Source organism: Helicoverpa armigera, chromosome 1 (genome assembly GCF_030705265.1).
Source record: "Helicoverpa armigera isolate CAAS_96S chromosome 1, ASM3070526v1, whole genome shotgun sequence".
Taxonomy (NCBI): Eukaryota; Metazoa; Arthropoda; class Insecta; order Lepidoptera; family Noctuidae; genus Helicoverpa; species Helicoverpa armigera.
In genome coordinates this window covers 14,079,161-14,096,157 of record NC_087120.1, presented here as the reverse complement: position 1 = coordinate 14,096,157, position 16,997 = coordinate 14,079,161, and the positions used below count along the sequence as shown (strand labels likewise).

General features: G+C 37.4%; 3 protein-coding genes across 3 annotated transcripts; all 3 read left to right on the top strand.

Annotated features, from left to right (window-relative positions):
• The first annotated feature begins 7,345 nt into the window (after nucleotides 1-7,345).
• On the top strand, nucleotides 7,346-9,567 carry LOC110379396 (zinc metalloproteinase nas-37). Its single transcript, XM_021339063.3, has 2 exons — nucleotides 7,346-7,617; nucleotides 9,223-9,567. The coding sequence occupies exons 1-2, from the start codon at nucleotides 7,386-7,388 to the stop codon at nucleotides 9,450-9,452; spliced, it is 462 nt and encodes a 153-aa protein (XP_021194738.2). The 5' UTR covers nucleotides 7,346-7,385; the 3' UTR covers nucleotides 9,453-9,567.
• A 158-nt stretch (nucleotides 9,568-9,725) lies between these two features.
• On the top strand, nucleotides 9,726-13,025 carry LOC110379398 (uncharacterized). The gene is made up of 5 exons (XM_021339067.3): nucleotides 9,726-9,880; nucleotides 11,464-11,603; nucleotides 11,713-11,832; nucleotides 12,025-12,114; nucleotides 12,543-13,025. The coding sequence occupies exons 1-5, from the start codon at nucleotides 9,820-9,822 to the stop codon at nucleotides 12,633-12,635; spliced, it is 504 nt and encodes a 167-aa protein (XP_021194742.3). The 5' UTR covers nucleotides 9,726-9,819; the 3' UTR covers nucleotides 12,636-13,025.
• An 884-nt stretch (nucleotides 13,026-13,909) lies between these two features.
• On the top strand, nucleotides 13,910-16,083 carry LOC110379395 (uncharacterized). The gene is made up of 7 exons (XM_064036936.1): nucleotides 13,910-14,179; nucleotides 14,406-14,537; nucleotides 14,775-14,957; nucleotides 15,072-15,110; nucleotides 15,621-15,641; nucleotides 15,746-15,802; nucleotides 16,076-16,083. Exons 1-7 carry the CDS (start codon nucleotides 14,038-14,040, stop codon nucleotides 16,081-16,083), a joined length of 582 nt encoding a protein of 193 aa, XP_063893006.1. The 5' UTR covers nucleotides 13,910-14,037.
• The last annotated feature ends 914 nt before the right edge of the window (nucleotides 16,084-16,997 follow it).

The following is a 16,997-nucleotide window of genomic DNA, read 5'->3' as shown; positions in this document are numbered from 1 at the left end:
CTTGTCTCGATCCTGTTGCTTCTGCCACAAAGTCCTCGCAAAAAAACAGCGTCTCAGGCGTCGGCCTAATTGACAGCGATCGTACGATGACACGATGCGTTCTCGTTGTGTGATGAGTTCAAACGTACAGATTTCATAACGATCGTACGATACGTTTGATCGTGCGACCATAGTCAAATCAAAGTGACAACAGTCATGTTGGGTCCAGCTAACCACTTTAGATGATGGTAGAACTGCGATGGTGTCCTATCATTTATCTTTTCACCAAACAGTTGCCTTATTTTTTTTGTGTTCAGGTACCTCTAAGCGTTTTGTTAATTCTTCCTTTAGTTTAAAACATTTTCCTTCGATAGGTGGGTTACTAATAATATCTTTCACCTTCTCAATACTTAGTTTCTTTGTCCAGTTGGCTGACAAGATAGCTGTATTTTGTTTGATCGTCTGTGATTCCAGCTGTCTGGAACTGGGTCTCTGCTATGGAGAACCAAAAGCCTGGTTGTAGAATACAGAAGGAGCGGGGCATAAGATCCTGCCGGTTTTCATTTTCTTCTATTTATTTCTTGGAGAAAGAAATAGACATCTCTATAATCCATTCCTCTAGTTCTTTTTTTTTCGGCCAGAACTATTTGTATTTGGATTTCAAGTGACGACATGGTTGGTTAGTATTTTTATAGCGGAGATAGCATTAATTCCTATGTTATTATTCCTTTCAGTACAAGTAGATTGTTCACTGGCTGCACAACTTATTAGACAGTTAATTGACTAGGATGGGTAATCCGTACTTTTAATCTAAGTAGAAACGGTTAAAATTAAAATGTATGTTTTGAATTGCTGAGAACGCCTCCATCACTATCTTTCCCGTATGCACCTACGTCAATGATGCGATATGTGTTGTCTGAATCGGAGACCGCTAATTAAACAATTGAGTAATTATTTTTGTAGTTGAAATACATGCTTCCAGAGAGTTGTGGCTTCACGACGCTAATGTGTTTTCCGTCCAGATTCTCACAGCAATGTGGAAATTTATTTTTATTTGAAAATGAATTTGCTATTTCCTTAAAATCTTCGATACTTGGAAACTTCATATGTATTTCGTTAAAATTATTCCAAATTGCACTGCAAACCTCCATCACGATACTTGCTATTGGGTTTTTGAAATGCGAAATGGCACTCCTAATTTCCGAAAAGGGGTTCCTGTTGTTCAGCACCTGTAAATAATAACACGTTGAATTCAAATTTATTGTTATTTATTACAGAAAAGGACGTTAAAACTAGGTGGCGACACTTATGGGAAGTATTTTATGTTGTCTACGTTTCCTTTTTTTCAATGTCATTTGCAATTTTTAAAGCAGTATTGCACGACAGCAAAAACTGTGCATCTCTATATAGAGCCATCGTTAAAGTGGCGTAAGCGCGACGCCAGCCATCGAGCGACGGCATCGCACGATAGACACCTGTTAGGTCATCGTACGACCACTTTGATCGTGAGATGAAAAACGCATCGCGCCATCGTACGATCGCTCTCAATTAGGATGACGCCTCACGATCTAGACCAAATTAATAGACCATTATTTGAAGCTAAAAACTTTTTGTACTCCTTATAATATTATTAAGTAATCAACTTTACACCCCTTCGAACATAGAGATAATACTTTTTATTTCTTATGATATATTATAAAAACTTCTATCAATTAAAAAAATGAATGGACAAAATATACTCGGCTCAAAGTGTTTATGTTTTCACTTATTGAACGCACTTTATAATCCAACTTGTCAATTCTTAAAAAAACCTTATAATTTTATAATGAAACTATAAGCTTATTTTGCCTTCCATAATACCTAGCTGTTTGTAATTTACTTACACAAAGCCAATAGTTTATGCTCATGTTTTGGCTTCAAAAACATTTAAGTGTCAATGCAAAATAATGATGTCATAAATCTAAACGATAAAGTTAATACCTTTCAAATTACTGTTGATTTAAATTTAAACAATAATATGGTAAGATACTTCAAGGTCAGTCAGCCATAAACAACCCTAAGCTTCTTACTTTTTTTACCACTTTAGTTGATTTTGGAACTTTAGTTGGTTTGAACTTGGAACTCTTTTCACACAATTAATTAGACGTACATTTTGCCTCGCCATACATGCCATAAAATTCGTGACTGATCTTGAATTTATTATCCATTAGGAGGCCTTAACAAACTACATAATATATTTAAAAAACACTATCTCATTTGTTGTAGCAGTAAGATGCACTTTTTAGGGTTTTCATAAATATTGTAATTACTAAGTATGTTTGCTGTACAAGGCGTTATATCGTTATAAATATCGCTTGAATCGTAAGCGTACTTTGTAATGTCTTAAGTATCTCACATTAAAAAAAAACTATCGTGTATCCTAACCCAATGTTATGAATGCGAAGGTCAGTTTGCTTGTTTGTAACGCTTTCATAGCCTCTAATTGAAATCCTATGGTAGCAATGACGCCTTGGAGACTCCTTTACCGGGTCCAGTTATTTTGTGACGCGTATTAATCCGCGAGAAATAGCTAGTAAGAATATAATTAAGTATACAGTAGTAAGAATAAGAAAATGCATGACATATAAATGTACTGGAGTAAATAAATCAATGCTTGTGACCTTCTTTATATGAAATTAAAAAAGGATGTATTATAGTAAATTTATAAATATATTAAGCCAACTTCTACCTTTTTAGTAACCATTGTGACCTGATAGCATATTTGTTTGTAATTAATTAGTTACTGTAGGCACGATTACCGTAAACTTTCTATTTAAGAATTATTTTAGATGTTCTAGTCAGACCTAGTCTCAATGATCCATATGGTGTATATCTCATTAGTTTTCATAGAATATAGACTGACATAATGTTTGTATAGGTGCATGTGCACACACCAATAGCGGGGCCGCGGGCATTGCGTGATATTAAGGGTTCATCTGTACACGATGCAAGTAGCTTGCGCATGTTGAGGCACATGCGCAGGTTACGTACATTTTAAAAACGTGCGCGTCTAGCGACTCGCGCATGTACCAAAGCAAAATACCCACCCGCGTGCTCTTGTCACTTATCACTTGCTCCAGCCACATGCACCGTGTAGACGCACCTTGAATGTACGGAGGTCAAAAGCTACCGAAATTAGAATTAATTTTCAAAGCATCTCTTTTCAGTAATATGCACCACATTTATCACAATCACTACAATGGAACTAGTCAAATCAATCTTTAGCCACTTTTTTATGGATTTAGATAATATTCATATAAATAAAATTGTTAATTATTGTAAATGTCGTATTTATGCTTACTAACACCTTTCTCGATTTTTAAAGAATATATCAAACCAAATCTGGGATTAGACTATAATTATCCCTAGATGCAAGACGTTACTCAAAAGTCTGAATATACAAAATGGGAACAGGCCCAATGTAAATAATTAAGTATATTACGGTTAAATGGTAGTTCATAATTCAAAATATTATGTATATAAGTACGATGATAGTAAAGTTTATCCTTTGTGCTTTCAAAGCATATAAATAAATGTAATAAAATATAACATTGCCAGTGAAATCGCGCATTTGCTATGAATATTGTATGTTTGGCTCTAGTACCTACTCTTGGCGTTTGATAGCAATTACGCTCATTTTAATTTAACAAAACTAAAATCTGGGCCTAATGCGTATTTAAGTTCAAAACATAAATTATGGGAAATGCAAATAAATAAATTAAAAGATACCTACAATTTTGATTGTTAGTGTTCTGTTCGTTTAAGCCAAACTGTCTGGTATTCAGTGTTGGGCAATTATTTACATATTTTTCGTATCGTCAGCTGTGTGTTAGCACTCACTCAGATCACACGATATTCTTGGAACACGTTACAATTAGTCGTTAAGCAAAATGTTGGTAGAATGGCAATGCTTACTCCGTTGATATGTTGACGCCTAGACAATAATATAACAATATCAAGAGGCCCTGTGCCGCATGGTTTACAAATAAGTGATATTCGTCAGACACATAACCGATTGTGATAAGATTTATGAAGAATATATAACTTTATATTTTAAATTCGTTACGATATGACACCAGCAAATACTTAGGCGAAATAATGCTTAAATACTATGAGATCAATAGTTAGCAATAGTTCTAGACGTTTGTGGCGCGTTCTTTGTGAGTCTTAGAGATTAGTAAGAAATATTGAAATGGAAATTAGTCGCGTGGAGTAACGTTGTGTTGTATTGTCCATGTATAGTTGTAATTATACAATTTATTGCTGATATTAGGTACAGGTAGAAGGCAAGTCTACATATTACGTTTGAGGGTAGAGCACGCCCTTTTATAAATTATGTATCCACGCAACCTGATGGCTAGGTAAGCCGTCTCCTGAATTTGATACGCCTGCTATACCTTGCGTGCAGTTTAGAAGTAAATTATAAATGAATGTGCCCTTTGATTACCAAGAAATGTCTAGTTGTATTGTAACAAACCCTAGTTTTTTACTTTTTGTATTCCTATCTAATGTCACCAATTAGTTTAGAGTAGGTAGTTTACCTACATCTGCTTGAGTTACTTAAAGAGAGGTTTAAGTTCCAAAGTTTGAAATGTTCAATAGTTATTCAGTAAATGTAATTATAAGGTGTAACCAAAGAAATATCTTAAATAAATAATATTAAAAATAAAATAGTTGTTATTATTTATACTAACTTTTCAAGTGATTCAGTTGTCCACTTACATGGAATTTTAGTGTGTCATGAAGATACTAATCAAGGGTGGGTATTAACTCGTTAATCGTTAATTAACGAAATCAAAAAATCGCTTGGTCTACACTCAGGTGGAAGCTAATATGTACAAATTTTCATCCACTTCCTGATAGAACTTCTTCCCGCAGCCGAATAAAAAGCCTAATGTTATTCTGATTATAGGATTTTATGATAATGGCATTCAAGGCCGATTTCGGCCACGGCGACTGTTCTCATTTAAGGAGATCAGCCAGCTGCTCAGGACATTATAGTAGACGAGCATTTGCGCAGATACAGGTGCACTCTCTACCTATTCCGTCACTCTCATAACCCGATGGGACGGCAATCGACGCCCGCGACCGGAAAGAGATCAGGCGCAGGACTGACATTTACGAGCTCTCCAATACACGGGTGAATCAATCACCAACTTCCAGACTACGGGCTGCTTTGTGAAAGTTTAAGAAAACCCACAAAGCGATTTCGGCCACGGCCGAACCCGAAACCTCGAGCACAGCAGCCGCGCATGCGACCACTAGACCAACGAGGCAGATTATAGGATTAATATGTACGTTAATGTCAAGTTTCATCAAAATCTGATCAGCCTACACTTACTCTATCTAGGCACTTGCGCTCGCACTTTACGTAGGTACCTACATACATCGACTACAGAGTGATAAGATACCTACGACAAATTTTGTCGCAGAGGCTAACGGTGCTGTACCTACTGTCACCAACAATGCTGTACATCACCATGATGATGATGATGTTCAGTTATACTTGTCTTTTGAACCAGATGACTATAAAACATCCATAACTGACCTTAATGAAAACCTTCACAGAATAGCCGTCTGGTCAAAAAAAAATTGTTTGGCTCTTAATCCTGCCAAAACAAAATATATGGTGTTTGGCACAAAGCAGCAATTGAAAAGACAGCTATATGCGTATAGCAGCGATACGTCCCTTGTGGGTATGGCCTGCTGGCAATAGGAGCACCCTACGGCGTGTACGTGGTGCGCGGTGATCGTTTTTGTACAGGGAAGTGGACTTTGCACTTGCAAACGTCTTATGTACCTTCGCCTGAATGATATTATTTTTTTTTCTCAAGAACGTAGGGTAGGTACCTAAAATGTAAAATTAATATTAAATAAAACATATTGTATGCATGTATACGAAGGAAAATATAACTGTAAATATACTCACCCAATGTGGACTGCTGGCAACTAACAGCTATGTAAAAATTTTATTTGACGAGTTTGCACAAGTCACAATTTATAATTGCTTATTTGTGTTTCACTAATATATGTCGGCAATGATCGGTGGTACGCTGAGAAACGAAAACAGATGTTGCAACTAGTTACGGGCTCTTTGAATGTGTTTAACACCATAACATTAAAATTTCATCTGTGTGAAAACAGTCGTCGTTGAGCGATGCTTCCTCGGGATTGCGATTAGTCACGGTATAATTTATTTATGTCTACCTCCACTTTTTATTTTTATTTTCTTTTTGTGACTAATCCTTCTGATTATGATTTAGGTTTCTTTTTTTTCTTTTTATTTAGTAGTTTAGTAGTTTTATTATTTATTTTCTCTAGAGCATAAATTATTTCATACCGTTCGACACCCGCAACTCCTCATAGGTCCAGTTGAAAACCAGCGTCAGACACTAGTGGCCTTACTACAAAAACTTTAAACACTGTTTTACACTTGTCTAAAAAAAATGTGGCTCCAAAATGAACCATATGTCAACGTCATAATTTGTCATTTTTTTAGACAAGTCTTAAACTGACGTTAAAAAACTTTTGTGGTAAGACGGTAGCTGTCTGGCATAATGCTGAACTGGATCAACCATATTTGGCGCAACCATTTGTTACTTTTTTGTAAATTTTTATTTTATTTTATTTTTATGTGTTGTATGGTTTGTGTCAATAAATAATTTTTCTTTTTTTTTTTCTTTTCTCTTTTATCACGTTTCGAGCTTTTTCCCAACTATGTTGGGGTCGGCTTCACAGTCTAACCCGATGTAGCTTACAATGTCGATTTTTTTCTAACGCAACTGTTATTGTACTTTGAATTTCCGTAGAGCACAGTTGTTTTAAGATAAACGGACGTTGAAAACGTCGGTGAACTCGACCCTAAATACATAAGTTTAAGAGGAGTAAGGGATACCTTACATAAGTATAATATATTTAAAAATAGAGTCTTACTATAATAGCCAAAGCTAGCGGCCGCAGATGCACCACTGGTTTGTATGTGATATATGTAGCTGCAGCCGACTTCCGCGGCATGTGCGATCGGCAGCTAGCTTTCAAAAAGTACCTTTACGAAGAATGTGCGAGCGATGGTTTGTGGTTCCTATCACGTACCTATAGATATGTCTTCCATCATCACATCATTAGCCTATCGCAGTCCACTGCTGGACATAGGCCTCTCCAAGTGCACGCCACTGAGATCAATTTTCGGCTTCTCGCATCCAGCTCCTGCCAGCCGTCTTGCGCAAGTCATCACTCCACCGTGCCTGAAGACGTCCTACACTACGTATCATATCCTCTTTGTTTACAACTCTAAGATGATTTTCTATAATCTATGGGCTTTCGGCTACGTCGTAGAATAACATTGACATGTTGAAAGGTAAATAAAGATGATTAAAATCGCAGCAATTCTTATTATCCTCGCGTATCTTGCACAAGCTGTTCATAGAAATCGAAAAGAAGACAAACTTCTGTTGAGTCCTATTGAATTGATAGATCTTGTGAGAGAAGAGCAGCTTAAAAGTAAGGGGTCTCATGAAATCAAACAAACTTCAGCGAATATGATACCATCTGTGAAGGATAATAAGCATTTGGATCCAGATGATTCGGAATATGAACCAGGTAATTATGTCTGTTTGTTTGTGCACATATCCCGTAGGTACCTACAATCTACGAAATCAATGGAAACAACGGGTCAGTGTACGCTTTCACGTCTAAACCACAGAACTGATTTTTATAAAATTTGGGGGCGAAGCCGCGGGCGCAATCTAGTAATATTATTAACTAGCTTCCGCACGCTGCCTCGCCCGCGTAGAGTTCGGTTATATCGCGTTTCCAAGAGAATTCTTAAAAGGCCGGGATTGCCCGGGATAAAACTATGCTCTATTCTTTCACAAGGTCAACTCTATCTCTGTTCCATTAAAATCAGTTCAGTGGTTTAGACGTGAAAGCGTAAGACACTTAGATCAGTAGCCGACGAAACACAGACCAGTGGATTTTATGTGACCTAAGCTATCAGACAAAGAATCTGAAACTTAGTCAGAAAGTCCTAGAAGAAATTGGTCCAACTATATGTCCTACTAAAAGCCTGACTGACGTGGACGTTTAACCTTAATATTGATATCTTTGGATTGATTTTAGATTGATTGATGAACTATTATAATCATCGGCAGGGTTTTTGAGCCCTGACTTTCACCTGGGCAGAAGCGATTTATTGGTTTATTGCCTTACGTGTACAGTGCGCAAAGCGATCCCCACTCTTCCGCCGAGAGCTCAATATCCGTGCCGATAACTACCTATACACATACCTACCATAATAGACTGCCAGCACAGATTATACCTCTATAATAGCTGTCAGTGAAAAATATTCTGTGTTGTACTTCGATTGTAATTAAAACTAAATTAAAAATGACACAAAAACCGAAGTTCCTTTGCCCCAACGCGACGAATTTTCTTTTATTACTAACTAGCTTCCGCCCGCGGTTTCACCCGCGTCCGATATGACTGTTTCCCGTAGTCAGAGATGGTGACAAAAACTATCCTATGTCCTTTTCCCGGAACTAAGCTATGTAAAAATTAAAATTTTCAGCTTAAACGGTTCAGCCGTTCTTCAGTTAGGTATAAAATGTGTAATTAACACGACTTTCTTTAATATAGGTATACAAAAAAACACTAAAAAACGACGTTTAATGAAAGATCATTTCATCACGTTACCATAAAAAACTATTTTCTTCCCGTCTTTTTAGTTCATATTAATGCTACAGTGCAGCAGGCTAACTCCCATTTACCTATAGGCAGCACATATTTTGAACCTTGTCAATGTATTAGACAGCTATGAAAGTTCTCATTCAGAAAATAACACAGAAAAATAGAAATTACTTATACCTACCTACTTATTAGATAGAAGCTTTTGGAATATCTGTGAGATAGAAACCCATCGTCATCATTGACTGAGCTGAAACAAGCGCAATGATTCGATGATTCAGGTCAACCAATCACGGACTCTACGTTGCAAATGGAGGATTTGTGTAGGTACTGACAGTTTCGGGACGAGAGGGGAAGGCAGGACTGACCCACCCCCCTACAGAATAGTATCGAAATCGAACCCCAGTGCAGCCCTATTGTTACGCCCATTCATGAATTTACATACGCTGTGTATTCGAACGGCTTTATTCTCCCCTTTGCAATGCTTGACCTATTTATCCAAGTTGAGTGCGTCTTTTTTAGCGTCCTGCGAAGATGATCAATCGTTGAAGAATCGAAAAATCTGGAGTCGCTGGAGTAAGTGGGGTGATTGTTCGGTGACTTGCGGCGGCGGCACGATCACGCGGTATCGAGTCTGTGTTGCGGGCCGCTGCGCTCCGGGCGAGCGCGAGGAGCAGCGGCGTCCTTGCGCGCGCGCACCCTGTCACACCCCCTTCTACAACATGACAGATGACCTGCGGGAAGTCGAATAAGACATTCTACATGAGCTACGCTTGAATAAATAAACACTATATTAAATTGATTGTTTTAGTTTTCCCATTATCAATAATCACTTTATGCATTACGCTATGATTAACCTACTACGTGTATGGTATCAGTTTAGGTTATGATCCAAAGGTTTGTATGTTTCTTTGACACGACCTTCTGTGAAGTTCGCAGAATTTGGTCGATTGGCAGCATTACCGCGTAAGACTAATGTTTACATGAAGATGTAAACACATTTTCACACGGAATTTCAGCCAGTTATGGGAGAACGCTAGTGAAACTGACAGTTCCATCAATAACTCAACGCGGTTTAGACGGTTGTAATTAATTATTTTTTTGTATTTTCATATCAGAATGTATATTTTTATTTCGATGGCTGTTCTTCCTCTAGTTGCTCGGTTTATAACATGTGAATGTAAGTTTTGTTTTTTATTTTTTTTTTATTTTGATGATTATTTAAGTCCTATTTATCAAATTATAAAAACAATCAAGTTTCAGTAGATCATTGTTTTTCTGAATAGTCAGTCATTTATGCCTAAAGCGCCGGCCACACCGCCAGCTAGCGGGCGGGCGGGCTAGGCGGGCGAACATCGTTTCTTCTCTTTACATACTTCGGTTCACACCGCGAGCTATCGACTAACCTAACGAGCTAAGCGAAGCTAATTCCAGCGAAGCTACGCGTTCACCTTGTTGGCGCGCCCGGTTCGTTCGCCCGTCCTCCCCGTTTCGAGTAGACTAGTTGACGCAGCAGTGTAGTGTTCGTCTGTTCGTAGTTTTCGGTGTGAACCCCATAGTTTAGCTCACTAATATTTCGCGTAGTTTCTATAGTTTCCTTTGTTCGCTTCGCCCAGCCCGCCCGCTAGCTGGCTGTGTGGCCTGCGCTTTAGGGTGTGTTCAAATCAAACTGACTATCTGCCGCCGAATGTGAGTGAACTTTACGCAGTACATTGTACCTATTTCCAAACATACCTACTCACTTTTCGTTCGCATTTAACCGACGATACGTTATACCTACGTAATATGCACAGAATGCTGACATTCGGCGGCTGACAGTCATTTTGGTTTCTCAGCCTTATCCCAATTATTTCGCGGGGTTGGCGTGAAAGTTTATTTTTTCTTCCTTAAACTGCTGTGTGATATCACCTCGCTTGTAATATTCTTTATAACTGTAATAGATTTCACACGATCCATCGCATCTTAACCTACAGTTATCCAAATTTTCAAAACAAACATCACCGTAAAACAAATCATCTCTTATAAATACCAAAACAATCACGTTTTATTGAAATACGACCTTTCTCGCAAATAAAATTCGCACGCAAGTATCAGCATCCGGCGAGATTTAGTTTTTCTTTTCATATTAGGTTTGAGATGTAAATATTTTTGAATGGTGGGAATTTCTCTGTGCTTCGGATAATTAGGTTGGGCTTTGACAGGGTTTCTGAAACAAAGTAACAGAAAGCTGGTGCATATTTAAATAACTACCCAGTATTTAAATAATTGCAACTATTGCAATATACACAATAAAAAGATAGAGAGGTTTTATATTGGAAAACCTCTGATAAAGTCTTGGCTTAAGCTTATCAGAAACTTTTCTGACAGAAAAACTAACTTTTGATTTAAATATCTGGAACCTTATATCTGACAATCAGATAACCAAAAGAACCATCAGAATAATCATCAGATAAGTACCTATTGATACTTTATTGTTATCCAGTGAAAGCGGGACATAAAGTTATCGTTGAACACATAGGTAGGCCGTAAGAAAAACCACGGTTGAAGTTGGAAAGAGCATCAATAGGCAAAGCTATAGTTTTTAAACAAATAGTTTTTCTGCAAGTCTCCCTGAGCCTCATAGTAAAACTTTGTAGTATCCAGCCATCTTACGCTCTGAGGGATGCATGCAAGATAGAAAATCGTCAGTTATATATATTATGTATTATAGTCCCGTATGTATGTTATTAATATCGTCTTCCATTGTGGATTTTTTTTCTTTAGCCACGAAAGAACCACTAAACGATGTTCAATCAAAAACCACGTTCAGAATCCCGATAAACGAAGCTTCCACATCCCCAGATCCGTCGAATACATTGAACGAACCATCTCTTTGGGATAATCGGCCAACGCATATCAATAAGGTAAGTTATTTTAATCTAGTTAAAACACACTACACTATAAATAATTTTACACACAAAAGAACTTGTGAAATTGGATCAAATGTATAGTGTATATTATACTTTTTCGCAGCCACCACAAGACTGGGTAGATAATAGTAATACGAGATATAAAATTCTACTAAGAGCTCCGCATTCTTTAACGAAGCTTGCCAAAACGCTGTCATTAGGATTTGATCCTTCGTTTAGTAAGGTAAGTTATTTCAAATAAACTTTGCTCGACCCGCATACTTACCTATACAAATGCATTAGAAGAAAGTGCGTGTACATAACTGTTGGCACTAAACTGATTAGATATTGCACCTATGTACAATTACCTATAAATATCTTTTATATAACAAACGAGTTACTTCAATCTCATGAAAGTTGTATTTTCATTTATCAGGATTACTTTGAGCCCTTCGAAAGACGACCGAGGCCGGTCACTCTAGTATCTTTTCGTAAGAATGGACTCGCATCGCGACATATGATCAAAGTAAGTGTTACTTCTTACGAAGTAGGTAACTATTAAGTTGTCTGTGGTGATACACTTATTCTTAAAAGGAAATGTGGACTTCTTTTTACAAGAAAAGAAGTGGTCAATTTAAAATAGCTTTCCTCGACGGCTGTTACAGAAACCCTTTTAATCTAACAACTGTGTGTTAAAAAAAGATTCAGACTTCCATTCACCTATTAAAACGAGCAATAAACAATAATAACACTGATCCTTCTTGGTCTATTCCTATACCCGCAGAATCTTTAAGGAACTATATCCATATGAAAATACCTGTCGTTAAATTGCCTTCTATTTATTTAGTCATCAATACACATTCACATTTGTGTCTAACATTTGTGTCGGTTTTAAGGCTTTAATATTCAGATGCCTGCCTGTTTGAAATAAGAACTTTTTGTCTTTCTCTACAGTACGCAGACGACGAAAACGCATCAGAGGTAGCAGAGCTTCAGTCACCATTTAACGAAGTCAGTAATTTTTGGCAAAATGAACAATTTTATTAGTAGTAGGTCTATAGGAAGTTGACCCTATGTATAAGCAGTTCATCCATTCAAGATCGCCTTTCAACTTTGCATGCATTTTTGTAATACCCTTGCAGTACAAACTTAATCGTGTATTGTAGTTTCGCCATATCTGTGTGTCCGTCCGTCCGTCCGAGGAAAATCTCGATGACCATTAGCACCAGAGAGCTGTTTGGTAACAATATGTATGTACATACATCAATCAACCCAACAAAGCGGTAAAAAATGTTCTTTTCATTAAAAAGAAAAAAAGATATTCTTCCTCTAGGGCCCGATTCTTCTAAGTTAATAATGTCAAAATTGAATCGCAATAGCAGTCTTTGCCTCATTTTCATTCAGCCCTTATCGCTGCTCCTCGCGCTGCGGGCAATAATTCCCTAAATACCTACTGCTGTGGCAGAATCGAGGGATATGTGTGTTTACATATTGCCCTTCTTCTCACTTCGCTTTTAAGTTCCGGCAATGGCAGACGTTGAAATTTTTCCGCTCTGTGTCTTTTAGCGATACGTAATTATGTGCGTCAGTTAAAAATAAATCAAATGAAAAAAAAGAAAAGACAGAAGATGGTGGATGATATCTATTCATCGTGATTGAACTTTTTAATTAATTGTTTTGTCTTTTTGATTGTGTTTGTCTTTCTTTGCTTAAAATAATATTTTATTGAGCTTGAGCAGAATGTAAACACGCCCTACCGCTCGCGCTGCCGGTCTTTTGAAGTCCGCACTAAAATCCGCTCTTTTGGGAGCGCTGGGCAGCGCGAGTGGCATTAAGCAGTGGCATGAGAAGTATACGTTTACATACTCGTCCTGCCCACTTCCCTGCTCACTACAGCTGAATGTAAATGAGGCATTTTAGACTTAGCGGACATTCTGGGGCCCGATTCAGGCCTGCTTACACGATAACGTACTACTTATTTCATTCAAGTCGGTTAAGCGGTTTTCGCATGAAAGTCTGGCAGACAGGTAGTCAGAATTACTATTATACATTTAGGTCTAATATTAGTTAGGATTAAGTTAAATTTATTTTTTTAAATTCGTTTAAGTGTGTATATATTTTTTTATTTAATTTGATTAATTCTGTATTTTACAAATAAGTCAGCCTCTATTTTTATGTAAATATTAAAAACTGAGTATTAGCAAATAATAAATAAGTATAGGTAAACAACGTTTGCAAAATAAAAAAGAAAATAAAATGTTTTTATGTACTGTGTGATAATTTATTTTTAAACGAATTTTATGTTGGTAAGTACTTACGTTCACTTGTAATATTGAAATGTACTAACTTGGTACATAACGCAATATTTTATTGCATACATTTTGCATATAATGTTGAAATAGATTTACAAGATTTATTTCGAGGCAAGTTAGATATGAACGCATAAGTAATGTTTTTGATTACGAAGCTACTTTTCGTAGCGATTGTAGCGATTGCAAGTTCGAGGTTTGAAGTGGCCGCAGACAATGATGACTTGGAAGATGAAGTTATCCTGAAACAGGCCTTGTTTTTGGTGGAGTTACTTAAGTCAGGTAGCTAATTTACTATCATATCGAGAAGTTGCGCATACCTACGTACCTACGCGGCGACAACCCGGCGTGCTCCAAGACTAAATACCTAAATCTTACAAAAATCTATCCCTAGCCGCGGATTTTTGTGTCATCTCCAAAATATCAGGCTGCGTCTACATACTTAAATGAGCCATTCTTCACCTATTTTTACTTCTTAATTTTCAACTTTAATATTTTTTTGTACAAGACTTCGTACACGTTTTGCGGACAAACTCTATGAACGATCTTCTTAATGGGACTTCCACTGAAGAGGTGAATAGTACTTGTGCCGTGGACGAGACAAATTCAACTGTGCCAACAAATGACACTAACGTTACCGGTAAGTGCCTATCTACTATCATACTCATTTGCGATTTCAGATATCTTCCAGTTTTAGAGATTAGGATTGAATTTGAACCACAATGTAAAACTGAGTTTTCCTAATAGTATTATAACCATTACAACAGACTTTGTCCGACCGTACCACTAAATGCCTGTATCAATTAAGAAAGGTAGCAATAATTAGGCAAGGTAACAAAGGAAAGTAAAGCAGTTTGGGTATATTTTGATCTCACAGAGAGTGTAATTCCACCAACGACGACGGCTGCAAATTCAACGCCCCCCAGCAGCGTGACTCCGCCGGGGGCGCCGATGATGATGTTCTCGAGTTGGCCACCCCTGCAGATGCCTCGCTTCCCTATGGCTCCGGCACTCGCTCGCCAAGGCAATTTTCCCGATGAAAACTATAGATTCCCATACAGTAAGCTTAGTTTGTCTAATTCATATCTATATTAAACAATTTAAATACCCAATATAATGTTTAGATATCTTTGATTAAAATCTATGTATGCTAAGCTATTCAAAAATGTTCTAGAATTCCGTCGACGCATGATGCCGGATTATTATTATTTTGGTAAGTTGGCACACTTTTGTTTCGAACCATGGAAAGGTACCCGGTAGGTATATACTCTGTATACTCATATAGGTATATACTTACCTAATTGGTTAATTGGCCAATGGATAGACGGCTTCGTACACTTTCTAGTAACAAAGTTAATTACCATAATCAAACGATTATGGTATGGAATCTATTTTATCTTTCGCTAACACATATTTTCCCAGTTTATTATAAAAACAAGTCCTAAGTCATGTTAGCGCACTGAACTTTCAGTAGGAACTGCAATCTCTGATTATTTTCTCCTAACTATGTTGGGGTCGGCTTTCAGTCTAATCGGATTCAGCTGAGTATCAGTGCTTTACAAGAAGCGACTGCCCTATCTGACCTCCTCAACCCAGTTACCCGGGCAACCCAATACCCCCTGGTTAGACTGGTATCAGACATACTGGCTTCTGACTACCCGTAACGACTATGTAATAGATACTTACAGATTTCATTAAATTGCTTCTGAACTGCTATTTCCAGATTCTCCTCAACAAAGACCTGGTAAGTCTATCACAATGTTCGGGTTCCCTGACGGGGACCGATGAACTGAGTACCTAAAGTTTTCCAAAATAGTCCCTACGAATTATTGTGATATCTATTTTTAGGAAATTTTCGAAGAGTGGCAAATATTGACTCAACTGGTGATCCTGGCAATGCAACAGGTAAGCAGCGACCGAAGGCAATAATCGATTCCAGATAAATCAATTATACTCTGTTTATTACATCATTACCTCTAGATATAAGAGGCTCGCAGAAGCAGGGGTGCTATTAGTGGAATGCTATTAGTAAATGGAGTCTAAGAACTATGAAAGGTCAAAGCATCCATGACATATTGTCACAACATTTTGATAAATAGTACAAAATTATAATTTGAGATATTATCATGTTCTGGTATTCAATTTTATAATTCCTAAGGCACTATTCCGCCCACACAGGGCTGTAAAACGATTCATATTGCTATGGGCGAAACAAGTGACACAGGTGCAGAATACCTACGCGAAAGTGCCGCATTTTCTTTACCTATACAATTCCACAAAGCCCAACATTAAAACCAAATGATACATACATTCTAGTTACCTGTAGTAGTTAAAAGACCAATGAAAAAAACAAAAGAAAAGCAGTAGTGTTTTATTTAAAAGTGTAGGTAGTCTTTACGTCATTCCAGCAACTAGCAAACCATAAACTAAATAAAAGATTATGATGGGTTGCGACAAAATATGGTTTCGGCTAATTTAGAAGTGGAAACTACTTGCTAGAAGTATGTTCTACCATATCATCAAGACGCTTCCTTTGACAGCAACGGCACCGATCGCTTCCGTCACGGGGCTTCAGGTAAACCTGTCGCACACCGCTCAGGCTAACGCACCGGCTGCCAAAGAATCGCTCCTAAGGACAGATAATAATACTAGCTCATCAATAACAGAGGCTGATAAGTCTGTCCAGAGCACGAGTCCATTGACAGTTTCTACAGGTATTTCATATTTTTTTTATCACCTATAAATGTAATAAATTCGCTTTCCCACTACACTTATACATAGTGTGTCGTATATTTTAATATGTATAATGTCGATTAGCACAAAGAAAAAAATAAAATACGTCAAAATAAATAAATAATATTTTTTCAAACTAAGTAAATAGAAAAACCGGCTAATTGCGAGTCGGGCTCGCGCACGAAGGGTTCCGTACCATTTTATAAAACCGCATCTACCTGTTGCCGTTATCGATATCGAGCCAAAAAAATCGTGTTTTGTTGTATGGGAGCCCCACGAAATATGTATTTTATTGTATTTATTGTTGTAGCGGCAACAGAAATACATCATCTGTGAAAATTTCAACTCTCTAACTACCACGGTTCAT